The 18,764-nt window shown below is 43.0% G+C and overlaps 1 protein-coding gene across 11 annotated transcripts in view; it reads right to left on the bottom strand.

The window, feature by feature from the left end:
• Positions 1–18,764, bottom strand: part of farp2 (FERM, ARH/RhoGEF and pleckstrin domain protein 2) — an 88,249-nt gene that overhangs the window by 44,819 nt on the left and 24,666 nt on the right. For all 11 annotated transcript variants that reach the window (XM_090236425.1, XM_090236427.1, XM_090236422.1 and 8 more), the window contains exons 3-10: positions 14,397–14,501; positions 11,092–11,134; positions 10,923–11,001; positions 9,843–9,940; positions 9,426–9,540; positions 2,959–3,106; positions 2,747–2,842; positions 128–291 (exon numbers count right to left, since the gene is read on the bottom strand). In XM_090236425.1, coding sequence (XP_090092551.1) covers positions 128–291; positions 2,747–2,842; positions 2,959–3,106; positions 9,426–9,540; positions 9,843–9,940; positions 10,923–11,001; positions 11,092–11,134; positions 14,397–14,501 — 848 coding nt within the window. The remainder of the gene's footprint in view (positions 1–127; positions 292–2,746; positions 2,843–2,958; positions 3,107–9,425; positions 9,541–9,842; positions 9,941–10,922; positions 11,002–11,091; positions 11,135–14,396; positions 14,502–18,764) is intronic.

Here is an 18,764-nt window from a genome sequence, read left to right as displayed (position 1 = left end):
GTACACTACATGGTTACACTTCAGTGAAAATTTTACCTCAACATAACGTCCATTTAAAAAAATAAAAATATATATATATTTTTAAACAAAATCTACCTCCGTATGATTCAGCAGAAAGCAGAGATACCTGTATCTGAACGACGATCCCCTACTAAAGAGAATGGCTTTGGACTTGGGCTGCGGCTGATCCAAGAGGCGGAAGAACGAGTGATGTTCCACACAATTCTTCCAGAAGATCTTGCACTGGTCCCGACTGACCATCTGAAACTCCAGGGTATCCTGATGAGGCCCCTACAATTCAAATATGACCTTTAATTTTCAAATTAAATACAAATCGTACACGTCGTCCCAGAGGATAGTTGAAAGCAGGAACTTAAAAAAAAACAGTTATACCCAAAGTAGTCCAATATAATATTACTGGAATGCTAACGTTTACACTCATGGATAATTGCTGTAAACATGTACGGTTTGATTTGATTAGGAATATATTTTAGTCCCCATTTGGACTCTAATCTTCCAAGAGTCCTTAAACAATAAAATACAATTTATAATACAAACACACTTTCACATATAACACACTATTACAAACATACATAATATACTAACATAATGACACAATAAATACTCAATATAAAAAATATTGATTCTTCATCTACTATAGTCCCACAACATTTCTATATACTATATTTAAAATTGTTTTTAAATAATGTTTAAACTTATATATTGAAAGGTTTCTAGTTTGCTCAGTTAATTTATTCCATTTCTTTATTGCTCTAAATCGAAATGTTCTTTTGCCCATTTCTTTTTTCTGTCTGGATAACGCATAGATGGTGGACAATCTATTCCTAGTATTTACTCTTACCAATTGAATACCGTTGTGAATAGAACTTGGCCGTTTTAAATGATGTATATTATAAAATAAGATAAGCATGTTTTTTTCAATTATCTTGTCGATTGATGACCAACCAAGAGCACTGCGCATGACTGCAACAGAAGAACCATATCTCCGCCTTAAAACAATCCTTGCTGCTTTATTCTGTGCATTCTGCAGCCTCCTCACTTCACTAGATGATGCATTTCCCGGTGTATTTGGAAAGTATTCACAAACCCCTTAGACTTTTCCCACAATTTGTTACATTACAAGTCTTATTCTAAACTGGATTCAAATGAATAAAAATCCTCAATCTACACACAATACCCTATAAATGACCAAATGAAAACAGGTTTTTTATAAATGTTTGCAAATGTATTAAAAGATTGTAAAAAAACATTTATGACTACTCAGACCCTTTGCTATGAGACTCGAAATTGAGCTCGGGTCCATCCGGTTTCCATGAATCATCCTTGAGATGTTTCTTCGACTTGATTGGAGTCCACCTGGTGGTAAATTCAATTGATTGGACATGATTTGGAAAGGCAAACACCTGTCTATATAATGTCCATAGCAAAAATCAAGCCATGAGGTCGAAGGAATTGTCAGTAGAGCTCTGAGATAGGATTGTGTCGAGGCACAGATCTGGGGAAGGGTACCAAAACATTTCTGCAGGATTGAAGGTCCCATTAACACAGTGGCCTCCATCATTCTCAAATTGAGAAGTTTGGAATCACCAACACTCTTCCTAGAGCTGGCCACCCAGCCAAACTGAGCAATAGGGAGAGAGGGAGGTGACCAAGGAAACTGATGGTCACTGACAGAGCTCCAGAGTTCCTCTGAGGAGATGAACATTCCAGAAGGACAACAATCTCTGCAGCACTCCACCAATCAGGCCTTTAGTCAAGATCGAGGGAAAGATGAAGAGCAAAATACAGAGCAATCATTGAGAAAAACCTTCTCCAGAGCGATCAGGACATCAGACTGGGGTGAAGGTTCACCTTCCAAAATGACAACCCAAAGCACACAGCCAAGACAATGCAGGAGTGGCTTCAGGACAAGTCTCAATGTCATTGAGTGGCCCTGCCAGAGACCAGACTTGAACCAGTTTGAACATCTCTGGAGAAACGCTCCCCATCCAACCTGACAGAGCTTGAGAGGAGCTGCAGAGAAGGGGGAAAACGTCCCAAAAACAGATGTTTCAAGTTTGTATCGTCATACCCAAGACGACTCAAGGCTGTAATATCATTGCCAAAGGTGCTTCAACAAAGTACTGAGTAAAGGGTCTGAATACTTATGTAAATGTGATATTTGCAAAAAAATTCTAAAAACCTGTTTTTACTTCGTCATTGTGGGGGTATTGTGTGTAAATGGATTAAACATTTTTTTTTAATTCCACAATTTTAGAATAAGGCTGTAACGTAACAAAATGTGGAAAAGGTTGAGGGGTCTGAATACCTTCCCGAATGCTCTGTATATGGTTCAAACTTGGCACAGACCTTCAGGATAAAAAACACAGATCCCTTTACATAGATTTGTAAAGACAGATTTCTACTTTTTTCTTGTACAGGGTAGAGAACACCACCAGACACTCTGGATGACACCCAATTAGCCAATTTGTGTTGAATCTGCAGATGCTACATCAATCTTTGGACTTCTGATTTAATGATACAGGTAAAATGATTAAAACTATAATGTTGATATCATGGATGGTCAATCTTTTCATCCAAAGCTTGGTCTATAAATTGGAGACTGGTTACATTTCTCCAGCCCCATCCCTCAGTTTTTTACCAAAACAGGGACAAGCGAGAACACTTAATTTTTTTCAACTGCTGATTGCCTCCAATGCGTTGATGACAGAAATACAGTACTCACATGAACCTCTGGGTATAGCTTGATCAGGAAGCGTTTCCTCTTGAAGCTCAGTTTTCGGATCTTGGACCAATTGAAGGTGTTTATTTTGGTGTTACCCTGGGAGAAAATGAGACCAAAGACAAGAATCTGAAACCGGTGGGATGAGGCCTCGGGTGCATTCTCAGAGGTGGAGCGAGGTGTGTGTGTGTGTCAGCAGTAGAACTACAAGTCACCTGGAAGACCTGCAGGCCTATGTGAGCCACAGCCAGGTTGATCTTCGTTCCCTCACGGTCGGCTGCTGGGTGGAAACGGACGCCGTACATCTCCAGTTTACGGGCGATCTCCAGAACCTGAAAGTCTGAGTCGGCTGGAGTCTGCCCGCTGGGGGGGAGGGGGGGGGGGGGGAGAAGACACAGGGGATGTTGAGTTCCGTTCACTTCAGGTCAGTGAAAGTTTGTCTTTGCAAACAAGAATGTCTATTCGTCAGTTCCATCCCTGGCTCACTTTATTGGTCTTATTTATGAATGTGTCTCATATGAGCGAGGATGTGGATAAACTGAATATTAACAGTCTACTTGGTATTACAACCTATGGAAAGATCAGAGAGAACGGCTGGCTGGCTGTTCAACTTACAAAATGGCTGACGTGTGTCAACATGAGTTGTGGTGATTCTCCTGAGAAGAAGAGTGACTCTAGCAATAAAAAATAAAGACAATGAAAGCTCCCCTCCCCAGCCCTAACCTCTTACAAGGACTTAAATGAGAACATGTCAAAATGTTTGACTAACAACATGTTGGAGAAGAGGAGAGCCATCCAATCGCCAATCATCTCAATGTTTTCTAGTAGAGCGCGCGCGTGTGTGTGTGTACAAACTAAATCATGATGCTCGTCTTTGGTTAGTCGGGTGGCAGTATGCCAGATCATCACCCAGCATTCTAATTTTGTTCATCCTTTAAGCTGCGAAATCTCCTTATGCCCCTCCTCCACCCCTCTTCCCCTTGCCCCCCCTCCTCCTCTCCCCTCCTGGCTGTCTGGCTAATCAAATAGCCTGGCCTGACACGAGGGGGATTAGATCAGGGTGCTAGGGAGGAGGCTAGGAGCCATGCACAAGCCATAGTCTAAGTCCCAAATGGCACCCTATTCCCAGTATAGTCCACTACTTTTGACCAGGGCCCTTAAGCCTTATTTAAGGAATAGAATGCCATATGGGACACAGCCAGAGCATCCTCCCCAACAGCCAGAGCTTCCTCCCCAACAGCCAGAGCTTCCTCCCCAACAGCCAGCGCTTCCTCCCCAACAGCCAGCGCTTCCTCCCCAACAGCCAGCGCTTCCTCCCCAACAGCAACAGCCAGAGCTTCCTCCCCAACAGCAACAGCCAGAGCTTCCTCCCCAACAGCAACAGCCAGAGGGGGGAGATAACCCACCACCCTGCCCGCCAACCTAGGAGTTGCTATATCAACAGCTATGTTTCCATGAACTTATCCACTGATTTTGTTGTCTACATGTAGAATGTTTCCGTCTCACAGTCTTGCATGGATTTGTTTTACTTAAAATTAATGGTTGAAATGTTACCATTTGAAAATAAAAGAGCCGCACACTCTAGGAGGTCAGATGCAATAATTTAATTACCAACGTTTTGACAGCCAAGCTGTCTTCATCAGGGTATAAATCAAACACTGCGGGATGACTCGTTTATATAGTGTCAAAAGACACAGGTGTCTGTAATCATGGCCAAGAGTGGCCTAATATCATTGGTTAATAATCAAATATTAAAAATGTCATACAAAGAACAGCATACAAACAAATGGATAACATACACAGATTAATTTGACTACACAAGCTTACAAACAATGTTACCATTACCATTTTAGACAAAATCGACATTAATAAAATTGGAGACAACCTGAAATGCCCTCCCCACCTATCTGTTTCATGTCTCAAACAGCCGGCGAAAGCCAGCATGGATAGAATGCAAGAATTGGTTTGCCACGTTTTAATAATTGTCATGTGCCAACGTATCACCACAACCTGGGACATGGTGGTGAAGATTTGGATGGTGAAACTTGCATTCCAGAAAAGCAAGTCGAAGAAATTCAAGCATTTTAGAAAGTCAGGATGATCTCGGAAAAGCTTTTATTTTAGCAAGCAGTACGTATTTGGAATTAAGTTTAGTGGAGTATTATAGTGTTATAATTGTAAAGAAGTTGGTCACATAACATTTTTGTTGATCTTTAAAAAAATACCCCCCCCCCCCCCCCTATACATCTGTCCATTGCATGTGATGCAAAGATTTCTTCTGCAACATTGCTTTTGTGGAATAAACCTGAGTCAATGGAAACCTGCCTATTGTCACTCTGAGGAGAGAAGAGGAGAGGCAGTGTGCATTCCAAATGCAATCCTATTTCCTTTATAGTGCACTACTTCTAACCAGGGACCAGAGGGAGCACAGTCTATAGAAAAGGAGTGGAAAGTCACTAGAAGCTCAAGGAGGGTGTTTGAACAGGCAGGCTGAAAATGTGGGAAAGGGTAGTGAGCTAGAACACCCAGATTACCACGAAGAGCCCTTTGAATTCTGAACAGCTGCCAGACTCAACTCCTCCCAGAGACACAGTCACATTTAGTTGTCTATTGACTACGTTTTATGTGCGATTTAACAAAAGTGTCTATGTCAGCAGAAATATCTGAGATAATGTTCCTTTTTTAGGTAAAAAAGTTAACACAGGTTTATGGATATCCAAATAAACCTTGTTTGTAATCTTATTATCAAACTATTCAAAGCAATTTAGTGCTGCCGGAACCACTTGTAAAACAAACTAAAAACTAAAAAAAAGTCTATGTCCAAGATGACTCCGGGACATTAGACGTTCAGTGCTGGAGGTGAAGCAGACGATCTGAAACAGCTAAAACAAATGCATCTTGGGTTCAGCTTCATAAGGTGCCATTTGAGTCTGCGTCCCATTTGGCACCTTATTCCCTATATAGTGCACTAGTTTTGACAAGTGGACTGCAGGACAACAAACACCCGGAGCCATGGCCGGAACTCCCCAGGGCAGCTGTTTAGGCCCCTTGCTTTTTTTCAATTTTTACTAACGACATGCCGCAGGCTGAGTAAAGCCAGAGTGGCTATGTATGTGGATGATCCAACAACTATACACTTCAGCAACTGAAAATGACTGCAATCTTCAACAAAGAGCTGCAGTTAGTTTCAGAGTGGGTGGCAAATAATAAGTTAGCCCTAAATATGTCCAAAACTAAAAGCATTGCATTTGGAACAAAAACACTCACTAAACCCTAAACCTCAACTAAGTCTTGTAATAAATAAATGTGGAAATTGAGCAAGTCGAGATGTCATGGTCAAATGGTCAAAACATATTGATACAACAGTAGATAAGATGGGGAGAAGTCTGTCCGTAATAAAGAGCTGCTCTACCTTCTTAACAGCACTATCAACAAGGCAGGTCCTACAGGTCCTAGTTTCTACCTTCTTAACAACACTATCAACAAGGCAGGTCCTACAGGTCCTAGTTTCTACCTTCTTAACAACACTATCAACAAGGCAGGTCCTACAGGTCCTAGTTTCTACCTTCTTAACAACACTATCAACAAGGCAGGTCCTACAGGCCCTAGTTTCTACCTTCTTAACAACACTATCAACAAGGCAGGTCCTACAGGCCTTAGTTTTGTCACACCTTGACTACTGTTCAGTTGTGTGGTCAGGTGCCACAAAAAAAAGGACTAAGGAAAATTGCAATTGGCTCAGAACAGGGCAGCACGGCTGGTCCTTGGACATACACAGAGAGCTAATATTAATAATATGCATGTCAATCTCTCCTGGCTGAAAGTGGAGGAGAGATTGACTTCATCACTACTTGTATTTATAAGAGGTTGACAAGTTGAATGCACTGAGCTGTCCATTTAAACTATTGGCACACAGCTTGGAGACCCATGCATACCCCACAAGATATGCCACCAGAGGTATCTTCACAGTCCCCAAGTACAGAACAGACTATGGGAGGCGCACAGAACTACATAGAGCCATGACTACATGGAACTCTATTCCACATCAAGTAACTGACACAAGCAGTAGAATTACATTTAAAAAAACAGATTTTAAAAAATACCTTATGGAACAGCGGGGACTGTGAAGCAACACAAACATTTGGCACAGACACATGCACACACACACACGATAACATACGAATGGATTTAGTACTGTAGCTGTGGTAGTGATGGAGTAGGGGCCTGAGGGCACACAGTGTGTTGTGAAATCTGTGAATGTATTGTAAATGTTTTAAAAATGTATAAACTGCCTTAAATTTTGCTGGACCCCAGGAAGAGTAGCTGCTGCTTTGGCAGGAACTAATGGGGATCCATAATAAACCCCAGGAAGAGTAGCTGCTGCTTTGGCAGGAACTAATGGGGATCCATAATAAACCCCAGGAAGAGTAGCTGCTGCCTTGACAGGAACTAATGGGGATCCATAATAAACCCCAGGAAGAGTAGCTGCTGCTTTGGCAGGAACTAATGGGGATCCATAATAAATACAAATACCCCGCTATCATCCAGAAGGCGAGGTCAGTACAGGTGCATAAAAGCTGGGACCAAGAGAGAAAAAAACCCAGCTCAGGGCCATCAGACTGTTAAATAGCCACCACTAGGCAGCTTTCACCCAGTTATGTAACCCTGCACCTTAGAGGCTGCTGCCCTATATACATAGACACGGAACACCGGCCACTCTAATAGCGGGGACTCCGGCCACTCTAATAGCGGGGACTCCGGCCACTCTAATAGCGGGGACTCCGGCCACTCTAATAGCGGGGACTCCGGCCACTCTAATAGCGGGGACACCGGCCACTCTAATAGCGGGGACACCGGCCACTCTAATAGCGGGGACACCGGCCACTCTAATAGCGGGGACACCGGCCACTCTAATAGCGGGGACACCGGCCACTCTAATAGCGGGGACACCGGCCACTCTAATAGCGGGGACACCGGCCACTCTAACGTTTACATATTTTGCCTTACTCATATGTATATACTGTATTCTATTCTACTGTATTCTAGTCAATGCCACTCCTACATTACTCATCCTAATATTTATATATATGTATATATATATATATATATAGGGGGCGCTCTTAATTTTTGGATGAAAAACTTTCCCGTTTTAAACAAGATATTTTGTCACGAAAAGATGCTCGACTCTGCATATAATTGACAGCTTTGGAAAGAAAACACTCTGACGTTTCCAAAACTGCAAAGATATCGTCTGTGAGTGCTACAGAACTGATGTTACAGGCGAAACCCAGATAAAAATCCAACCAGGAAGTGCCCCATTTTTTGAAAGCCCTGCATGCCAATGACTCCTTATATGGTTGTGGAGGAGCTAGGAGTCAGCTTACGTTTTCCACGTTTTCCCCAAGGTGTCTGCAGCATTGTGACGTATTTGTAGGCATATCATTGGAAGATTGACCATAAGAGACTACATCTACCAGGTGGTCGCTCCGTCGCAATGTGTCCTCCGTCGCAATTATTGCGTAATCTCCAGCTGCAGTATTTTTCCGTTTTCTTCTGATGAGAAGCCAGCTGCCACCACTGATAGATTATCGAATAGATATGTGAAAAACACCTTGAGGATTGATTCTAAACAACGTTTGCCATGTTTCTGTCGATATTATGGAGCTAATTTTGAAAAAAGTTTGGCGTTGTGTTGACTGCATATTCGTTTTTTTTTCTTAGCCAAACGTGATGAACAAAACGGAGCTATTTCTCTTACACAAATAATATTTTTGGAAAAAATGAACATTTGCTATCTAACTGAGAGTCTCGTCATTGAAAACATCCGAAGTTCTTCAAAAGGTAAATGATTTTATTTGAATGATTTTCTTGTTTTTGTGAAAATGTTGCCTGCTGAATGCTAGGCTTAATGCTATGCTAGGCTATCAATACTCTTACACAAATGCTTGTGTAGCTTTGGATAAAGCATATTTTGAAAATCTGAGATGACAGTGTTGTTAACAAAAGGCTAAGCTTGTGTTTCAATATATTTATTTAATTTCATTTGAACTTTTTCATGAATAGGAAACGTTGCGTTATGGTAATGAGCTTGAGGCTATGATTACGCTCCCGGATACGGGATTGCTCGACGCTAGAGGTTAATTCCATTCTTATGCTTTTAGGTTTGCGTTTATTGTTGAGAATTGCTAGATATTATTACACTGTTGGAGCTAGAAACACAAGCATTTCGCTACACCCACAATAACATCTGCTAAACACGTGATCTGATGAGGGTGCCATTTAGGACACAGGTGGATAAGACACTGGCTGAGGTTACTGGGGAGTACTGGCATGTACCTGTTAGAAGAAACCTGTAACTCATGACGTAGAGAGACGAAGACTCCTGCTTCCAAGGAGGAAATTCATTCATGTTGTGAAGTGTTGAAGTTAAACAAAAAGGACCTTTCATGTCCTCTCAAAACATTGGAAAAAAAGTGACAAGAAATATATATATCTGTCGTCAGTACAACGTGGAAATCGCACTGCCAATAGCAAGGAGCGAAATGAACACGGACTGAGTATGTCATGCAGATAGACATAGGAGTTGGTTGTACAGTACAAACAGGTCTGGGACCAGGCTAGGACAGAGGTTAGTTTCACTGGGTGTGAGGAGAGGAGAGGACAGAAGGACGTAGCGACTCACAGGTGTCTGTAGTGCAGTTCCATGATCCTCTCCTGTATCCTCTCCTGATTGGGCAGCAGCTTGTTCAGCTTCAGGAAGTCCCTGTCCGCCAGGTCGTCATAGTCCCCTATCTCCGCTGTGATTGGAGGAGAGGGAGGCGGTGTTATAAATGCAGCAACATAGCATCATGTTAATAATGCTACTAAAAAAAAAAAAAAGGTCATCAAAATCAGATTTATCCATCGTCAATATAAAACGTGTATGTAATGCAGCTATACCGGTTGTTTACACGGATAACACTTTATAGAAAGGGTAGCCTTTAGGGACAGACTTCATAACACAGTCATAATCAGTACATACTGTACACGCTCTTCAAAATCAAGAGTAATCGTTTCTCTACGACACTAGACGAAAAAGAGCCTGTATCATCAGACATACATTGAAGGAGATGTGAGGCCAGCAGAGAAGCAGTGTTTTCTGTACAGCTCAACTTGCCCTCTAGCAGGTCTCGCTTCATCTGCAGGGAGAACAGGTACCTGGGGGAAACACACACACACACACACACACACACACACACAGGGCTTTAGTTTATACGCTGCTTTTTCAATATGGACACCGGTGTGTTACACTGAAGTATACACCCTGGTGTACTAGAGAAATCGTGTTTCCATGTCTAGGACCAACAAGTAGTTGGGAAGGAAACAGAGGCAGGACTTTAGTGAAACAACAGAGGCAGGACTTTAGTGAAACAACAGAGGCAGGACTTTAGTGAAACAACAGAGGCAAGACTTTAGTGAAACAACAGAGGCAAGACTTTAGTGAAACAACAGAGGCAGGACTTTAGTGAAACAACAGAGGCAGGACTTTAGTGAAACAACAGAGGCAGGACTTTAGTGAAACAACAGAGGCAGGACTTTAGTGAAACAACAGAGGCAAGACTTTAGTGAAACAACAGAGGCAAGACTTTAGTGAAACAACAGAGGCAGGACTTTAGTGAAACAACAGAGGCAGGACTTTAGTGAAACAACAGAGGCAGGACTTTAGTGAAACAACAGAGGCAGGACTTTAGTGAAACAACAGAGGCAGGACTTTAGTGAAACAGTTAGTGCATTAGAGGAAAATAGTGAAGGGGTCTGAATACTTTCCCAAATGCACGTGTGTAAACACAGGTCAGGACTTTAGTTTATAGTGTACATCTGGTCATCGGCCTCTATAATAATAACGCCCGGTTAAGCTCGTCAACGTCATCAGCTTTTTGCAAAAATAAGGACTGAACAATTAAAAAGCGTATGACAGCTGTCCTGTTCATGTTTATTGTGACTACGGCACAGAGGATGTCTCAAATGGCACCCTATTCCCTATATAGTGCACTACTTTTGACCCAAATGGCACCCTATTCCCCATATAGTGCACTACTTTTGACCCAAATGGCACCCTATTCCCCATATAGTGTACCACAAGTAGTACACTAAATAAAAGTGCCATTTGAGACACAGAGAGCGTGAGGGACAATCAGACCTAGTGTACTCTTCCTGCAGCTGACCAGGGTCAGGGGGAAAGAACTTCACGGACAGCCTGAAGAGGGTGTTCATGGGTCCTGAAACAAACAAACAACCAAGACGTTAAAAACTACACCTGACAATAAGTCCAGTTGTGTTAGAAATGCTCCTGGTCTGTGTGAACTTACGCTTCACTTGTTTCACTACAAGCTTCGTGGGTTCCAACCAAACCTGGAAAAAAAAAAAAAGTTTAAAAATTACCGATAAGCCTTTAATTATCATTTTTTTTTAAAAAAGGAACGCTTGAGAGAGCTTAGGAAACATAGTCCTTCCTCTCTGCGCTGTTTGTGGCCTAGTGGGTCCAAGAGAAAGTACTGTCCAACAGTCATAATTCAGGCGTGATGGGACCACAGCTATGTAGATGGCTGCCTTGGTGACAGTGGTGGACGCTGTGAGTGACAGTTGAGGGGCGGGGTTCGGGAGTATTTGAGGGTTGGCTCCATAGCCACATTGCAGAGGCCACTCCCCCCCCACCCCTCTCCCTTCATCACATCCGGGACCTGATGGAGAGAGGAATGCACCTTCTATTCCTACACAGTTCACACCTCTATAGCAGTCCTCAGCTCCTCTCTATATGAAAGGGACACAGGACAGCAGGAGTCCAGTGTGGTTAAGACAACAGCCACCCGGGATAACCTTTGACCTTAGGTGAGGAGAGGACATCAGCAACATATCGGAAAGGATTCCAGTTGAAAGATCACTTTCAAATTGTGGAAGGTCAAAACCAGGGATGGGCAACTGGCAACTAGCCCCCTTTTTTGTGTACGCCCAAACTCCGTCGGCGTCTGAACTTATTGTTGAGAGTTAGAATAGTGGCACACACGAGGTACAATTCAAAAAATAAAAATGTGGTCGTTATGTCACCGAGTCACTTAACTAGCCCGTTGTCTAGCACATTATTATTATTTTTTTTAGATTGGTAAATGAGTCTAGCGGCCAGCTATCTAAACTTGTAGTAAAAGCATGCACAAATGACCAACCAGGGTGGGGCCCGTTGCAAACATTTGCCTCCACCCTATAGCAAAATTGCAAGAAATGTGCTTTAAAACTTAAATTGTTTCTCTTCACGGTCACGGGGGGGGGGGGGGGGGGGGGTGCGAGCTACTACGGCCATTCATGATGACTTTGTGGCCCCCACCCCCATCAAAGTTTCCCATCCCTGGTCTAAACTATAGTGTATCCATCTCTACAGTTTCTACAGCACATCTTTGTCCTGGTGTTATTGATTCAGAGCGAGTGCACCTCAACTGCTATGGTCTCCATGACAATACTCCTTTCACAAATCTGACAGCAAAGATGTGTAACGGGTGATAAGTTTTTTATTTTTTATTATTATTAAAGAAGTTGGCTTTTAGATTGCCTTAACGGTGATCCGGCTGAACAGCCGACCTCCCCTGGACAGACCACAGGATGGATCCAGTGAACCTCGCAGGCATCTGAAAACGTCCCTGAGTCTGTCTTCTTTGAACAAGGCATCCTACTGGTCTCCCATGTGTCTGAGATGCCTTTTCATACATCCTAACAGTCTCCCATATGTCCGAGATTCCTTTTCATACATCCTAACAGTCTCCCATATGTCCGAGATTCCTTTTCATACATCCTAACAGTCTCCCATATGTCCGAGATTCCTTTTCATACATCTTAATTAAGACAGGATTTTTTTTATACACCACATTCGGTCCATTTTTATGTACAGTACCAGTCAAAAGTTTGGACACACCTACTCATTCAATTTTTTTTTTTTACTATGTTCTACATTGTAGAATAATAGTGAAGACATCAAAACGATGAAATAAAACATATGGAATCATGTAGTAACCAAAACCGTTTTAAATCAAAATATATTTTATTATTTGAGATTCCTCAAAGTAGCCACCCTTTTCCTTGATGACAGCTTTGCAAACTCTTGGCATTCTCTTAACCAGCTTCACCTGGAATGCTTATCCAACAGTCTTGAAGGAGTTGTCACATGCTGAGCACTTGTTTGCTGCTTTTCCTTCACTGTGGTCCGACTCATCCCAAACCATCTCAATTGGGTTGAGGTTGGGTGATTGGAGGCCAGGTCATCTGATGCAGCACTAAAACACTCTCCTTCTTGGTCAAATATCCCTTACACAGCCTGGAGGTGTGTTGGGTCATTGTCCTGTTGAAAAACAAATGATAGTGGGACTAAGTACAAACCAGATGGGATAGAGTATTGCTGCAGAATGCTGTTGTAGCCATGCTAGTTAAGTGTGCCTTGAATTCTAAATTAATCACCGACAGTGTCACTAGCAAAGCACCCGCACACCATCACACCTCCTCCATGAACCACACATGCGGAGATCATCCTTTCACCAACTCTGCGTCTCACAAAGACACGGCGGTTGGAACCAAAAATCTCAAATTTGGACTCAGACCAAAAGGACAGATTTCCACCGGTCTAATGTCCAGTGCTCGTGTTTCTTGGCCAAAGCCAGTCTCTTCTTATTGGTGTCCTTCAGTAGTGGTTTCTTTGCAGCAATTTGACCACGAAGGCCTGATTCACGCAGTCTTCTCTGTACCGTTGATGTTGAGATGTGTCTGTTACTTGAACTCGGAAGAACTTATTTGAGCTGCAATTTCTGAGGCTGGTAACTCTGCAGCAGAGGTAACTCTGGGTCTTCCTTTCCTGTGGTAGTCCTCACATGAGCCAGTTTCATCATAGAGCTGGATGGTTTTTGCGACAGCACTTGAAGAAACATTCACGGTTCTAGAAATGTTCCCCAGTGACTGACTGTCATGTCTTAAAGTAATGATGCACTGTCATTTCTCTGTGATTATTTGAGCTGTTCATGCCATAATATGGACTTGGTTGTTTACCAAATAGGGCTATATTCTGTATACCACCCCTACCTTGTCACAACACAACTGACTGGCTCAAATGCATTAAGAAGGAAAGAAATTTCGCAAATTAACAAGGCATTCCAGGTGACTACCTCATGAAGCTGGTTGAGAGAAAGCCAAAAGTGTGGAAAACTGTCATCTAGGCAAAGGGTTGCTACTATATTTTGATTTGTTTAACACTTTGGTTACTACATGATTCCATGTGTGTTATTTAATAGTTTGATGTCTTCACTATTATTCTACAATGTATAAAACAGTAAAAAATTATTTTAAAAAACCTGGAATGAGTAGGTGTGTACAAACTTGACTAGTACTGTATGTTTCAACAACATCCAGTTCTTAACATTTTATTTGGGTGCTTTACAAACAAGTTCGAACCAATACTCTGCAGAGCAAGGAGAAGCCATGGGTCTGAAGTCTAGAGAGCAGCTGAGAAAATACTGACTTTTAAAACTCCCAAGGATCCTCTAGGACTTTCCCTTCTGTAGAGAATAATCAAAACAGCTTATTTCCCAGTGATCTCATTCATCAAGTTCAAGAACAAGTCATAGTTAGTTCGAGTACCTACCCAGCTCATTTGCATGTTCTGGAACTCTAGGCCAAAGTAATCGCTCTCCATTAGGTTGCTCCTCCGGAACACATCAGAGAGAAGAGTCTGTCCGTCAGCTCTGGACTACAGGAGACAGAGAGAACATCACCACTTTCTGTGAGAACAAAGATTTTATGACATGAACAATGCAGACTATCCCCGTCTAGATTTACAGCACCTTGTCTGAACACAAATACTGGTCAATTGTTCACAAGTCAGTGATTAAAAAAAAGAAATACAATGTCTAGTGGTTCTCCAATAACTAACCTGCACTCATAACATAACACACAAGTCAATCAAGGTAATTTAGTCTCAGTCTGAATATGACAAAGGGAGTCATTCAGGTTACATAACGTAATTTGCATTTGAGTCATAATCTGTTATAAGGCTTGAGAACACAGTTGAGGTGAGAGTCTGTCGGATAGCAGTACCAGTGGCCTGGCTGTCAGTCGGATAGCAGTACCAGTGGCCTGGCTGTCAGTCGGATAGCAGTACCAGTGGTCTGATAGCAGTACCAGTGGCCTGGCTGTCTGTCTGATAGCAGTACCAGTGGCCTGGCTGTCTGTCTGATAGCAGTACCAGTGGCCTGGCTGTCTGTCTGATAGCAGTACCAGTGGCCTGGCTGTCTGTCTGATAGCAGTACCAGTGGCCTGGCTGTCTGTCTGATAGCAGTACCAGTGGCCTGGCTGTCTGTCTGATAGCAGTACCAGTGGCCTGGCTGTCTGTCTGATAGCAGTACCAGTGGCCTGGCTGTCTGTCTGATAGCAGTACCAGTGGCCTGGCTGTCTGTCTGATAGCAGTACCAGTGGCCTGGCTGTCTGTCTGATAGCAGTACCAGTGGCCTGGCTGTCTGATAGCAGTACCAGTGACCTGGCTGTCTGATAGCAGTACCAGTGACCTGGCTGTCTGATAGCAGTATCAGTGACCTGGCTGTCTGTCAGTCGGATAGCAGTACCAGTGGTCTGATAGCAGTACCAGTGGCCTGGCTGGCTGTCTGTCAGTCGGATAGCAGTACCAGTGGCCTGGCTGGCTGTCTGTCAGTCGGATAGCAGTACCAGTGGCCTGGCTGGCTGTCTGTCAGCTGGATAGCAGTACCAGTGGCCTGGCTGGCTGTCTGTCAGTCGGATAGCAGTACCAGTGGTCTGATAGCAGTACCAGTGACCTGGCTGTCAGTCGGATAGCAGTACCAGTGGCCTGGCTGGCTGTCTGTCAGTCGGATAGCAGTACCAGTGGCCTGGCTGTCTGTCAGCCGGATAGCAGTACCAGTGGCCTGGCTGTCTGTCAGCCGGATAGCAGTACCAGTGGCCTGTACCAGTGGCCGCTGGCCATGGGAAGTCGTTCGCTTGAGTTGTGTGTCACAACAAATAACAGGATTGGTGATCCTTTCTCGTCTAAGAATGCACAACCTAACTAAACAGGCCCTTCCCTGGACCTGAACCGGGTACTGTAAATTCACATGGGAGGGGAATGGAAAGGAACTCTCCCGTCCTCCAGTTTACCTTTGCAACACCGTTGGGTTTGTTTCCACTAAGTTCTTCACTAATTACTACGAACCAGGAATAGACTACAGCGGTATACCGTGTGTACTGGGGGTATTTTGAGCAGGAATGATACGAAGGTATGAAAATCTAGATACCGGCCAACCCTAACGAGGAACACACTGCAGTTGGGGTTTGGAATCCTAACCCGTGACTTCCATAGAAAATTATAGTGTGAGACATCTGGTTGTAATTTAAAATTGTATTTTTAAAAACCTTATAAAAAAATAAAAAAAAGTCTGGTTTGCATTGGCAACACTACCATTACATCTCTGTTTCCACAAAGACTAGGGAGATCATGTAAATAGCCTTAAAAATATGTCCTCCAGGGATAAAAAAAAAAAAAAAAAAAAACTTTTCCTGTTGAAAAGTTAAATCTCAAGTATAAATACAGTTAGAGTACGTCACACTTGTTCCAGAGGGTGTCTGCTGGTTTTCGCTCCTCCCTTGTACTTCATTGAGGAATTAAGGTCACTGATCAGTAAATTGAAAGGAGAAACCAAAACCCTGCAGACACTAGGCCCTCCATGGAATGAGTTTGACACTCCTGCACTAAAAGGGTGAGAAAAAAAAAAAAAATGTCTTGAGCAAAATAGCGTTTTCTGTTGTTGTTGTTAAAGACAACTTGAAAGGAGTAGGACATTCAAGGATGGGAATCCGTGATGTCATCAGCCTCCCCCCTTGCTTGAGGAACAATAACAAACAAAAAGAAGAAAGCGCCCCCCCCCCCCACCCCTCCATGTCATGACTTACCTGGGCCACCTGTTGAGATGTGCCTTTTTTGTTAAGGAAATCAGGTGTTAAATAGAGGTGAAAAGGATGACCGAAGTGCCACTTTAAAGGCCTTTGTTTGGGGTTGATATGGTCTAAATCACACGCAGACAGATTCAGAATCATTCTTATAACGGTTGTTTAAAAATGTCTGCCAGATGTACAAAGCCAGTGATACACTATATAATTATATAAAGACTCATAATTTTTTATTTTTTTTTAAGGGACATTTTGACTTCGTAACCGTTGACTGGGAGTTGATTTGACATTAACCCTATTCAAAAACAACAAGCCTTTCGTTACCCCACTTTGATAAATCTGAGGAGAAGGAAGAGATTTAACGTTACCCCACTTTGATAAATCTGAGGAGAAGGAAGAGATTTAACGTTACCCCACTTTGATAAATCTGAGGAGAAGGAAGAGATTTAACGTTACCCCACTTTGATAAATCTGAGGAGAAGGAAGAGATTTAACGTTACCCCACTTTGATAAATCTGAGGAGAAGGAAGAGATTTAACGTTACCCCACTTTGATAAATCTGAGGAGAAGAAAGAGATTTAACGTTACCCCACTTTGATAAATCTGAGGAGAAGTTTCCAGAATCCTGACCGCGTGTTAATCATGAACCTTTCTTAAAAAAGGAACGCTGAAGAAAAAGAGGAAACGAAAAGCTTATGAATGAAATCCTCTGGTCTCCTTTTCCTCCGGCTGCCTGGGACACTCAGCACCATCTCCCACAATCACAAGTGGAAGAGATAGTAAGGCGAGGTAGTAAGGAGAGGGGAATCCCCAAATGGCACCGATTCACTTTTGACCAGGGCCCATATGGCTCTGATCAAACACAGTGCACAATATAGGAAATAGGTGCCATTTGGGACTCAGAGGTAGAGTCAGAGGTAGAGTCAGAGGTAGAGTCAGAGGTAGAGTCAGAGGTAGAGTCAGAGGTAGTGTCAGAGGTAGGTGACATTTGTCACTGCTTAAAATTGCTCCCAGACGTCTTGAGGAAGGAAAAGGTAGACCACTGTACACAGCGTCTAGTTTGAAAACAAAAAAAGGGCCCAGTGAAGCAGCTGTGTACGCACGTACACCTCCACCTACATTCCTGCTGTGCCAAACACCTCATATCTAACGTAATGTCTGACCGGTTGGTGTGGTCACACAGCTTTCTCATAGGTCTAGGTGCATTTCTAACCTTGGCCTTAAAACACATTCCTTATAGACCAGCAGAGAGCCATGTCAAAAACATTCCTTATAGACGAGCAGAGAGCCATGTCAAACACATTCCTTATAGACCAGCAGAGAGCCATGTTAAACACATTCCTTATAGACGAGCAGAGAGCCATGTCAAACACATTCCTTATAGACCAGCAGAGAGCCATGTCAAAAACATTCCTTATAGACAAGCAGAGAGCCATGTCAAACACATTCCTTATAGACGAGCAGAGAGCCATGTCAAAAACATTCCTTATAGACCAGCAGAGCCATGTCAAAAACATTCCTTATAGACGAGCAGAGAGCCATGTCAAACACATTCCTTATAGACCAGCAGAGAGCCATGTCAAACACATTCCTTATAGACCAGCAGAGAGCCATGTCAAACACATTCCTTATAGACCAGCAGAGAGCCATGTCAAACACATTCCTTACAGACGAGCAGAGAGCCATGTTAAACACATTCCTTATAGACCAGCAGAGAGCCATGTCAAACACATTCCTTATAGACCAGCAGAGAGCCATGTCAAACACATTCCTTACAGACCAGTAGAGAGCCATGTTAAACACATTCCTTATAGACCAGCAGAGAGCCATGTCAAAAACATTCCTTATAGACCAGCAGAGAGCCATGTCAAACACATTCCTTACAGACCAGTAGAGAGCCATGTCAAACACATTCCTTATAGACCAGCAGAGAGCCATGTCAAACACATTCCTTATAGACCAGCAGAGAGCCATGTCAAACACATTCCTTACAGACCAGTAGAGAGCCATGTCAAAAACATTCCTTATAGACGAGCAGAGAGCCATGTCAAACACATTC

The sequence above is a fragment of the Oncorhynchus mykiss genome, chromosome 5, assembly GCF_057628025.1.
Source record: "Oncorhynchus mykiss isolate SJ-2025 chromosome 5, ASM5762802v1, whole genome shotgun sequence".
Taxonomy (NCBI): domain Eukaryota; kingdom Metazoa; phylum Chordata; class Actinopteri; order Salmoniformes; family Salmonidae; genus Oncorhynchus; species Oncorhynchus mykiss.
This window is presented reverse-complemented; position numbering and strand designations above follow the sequence as displayed.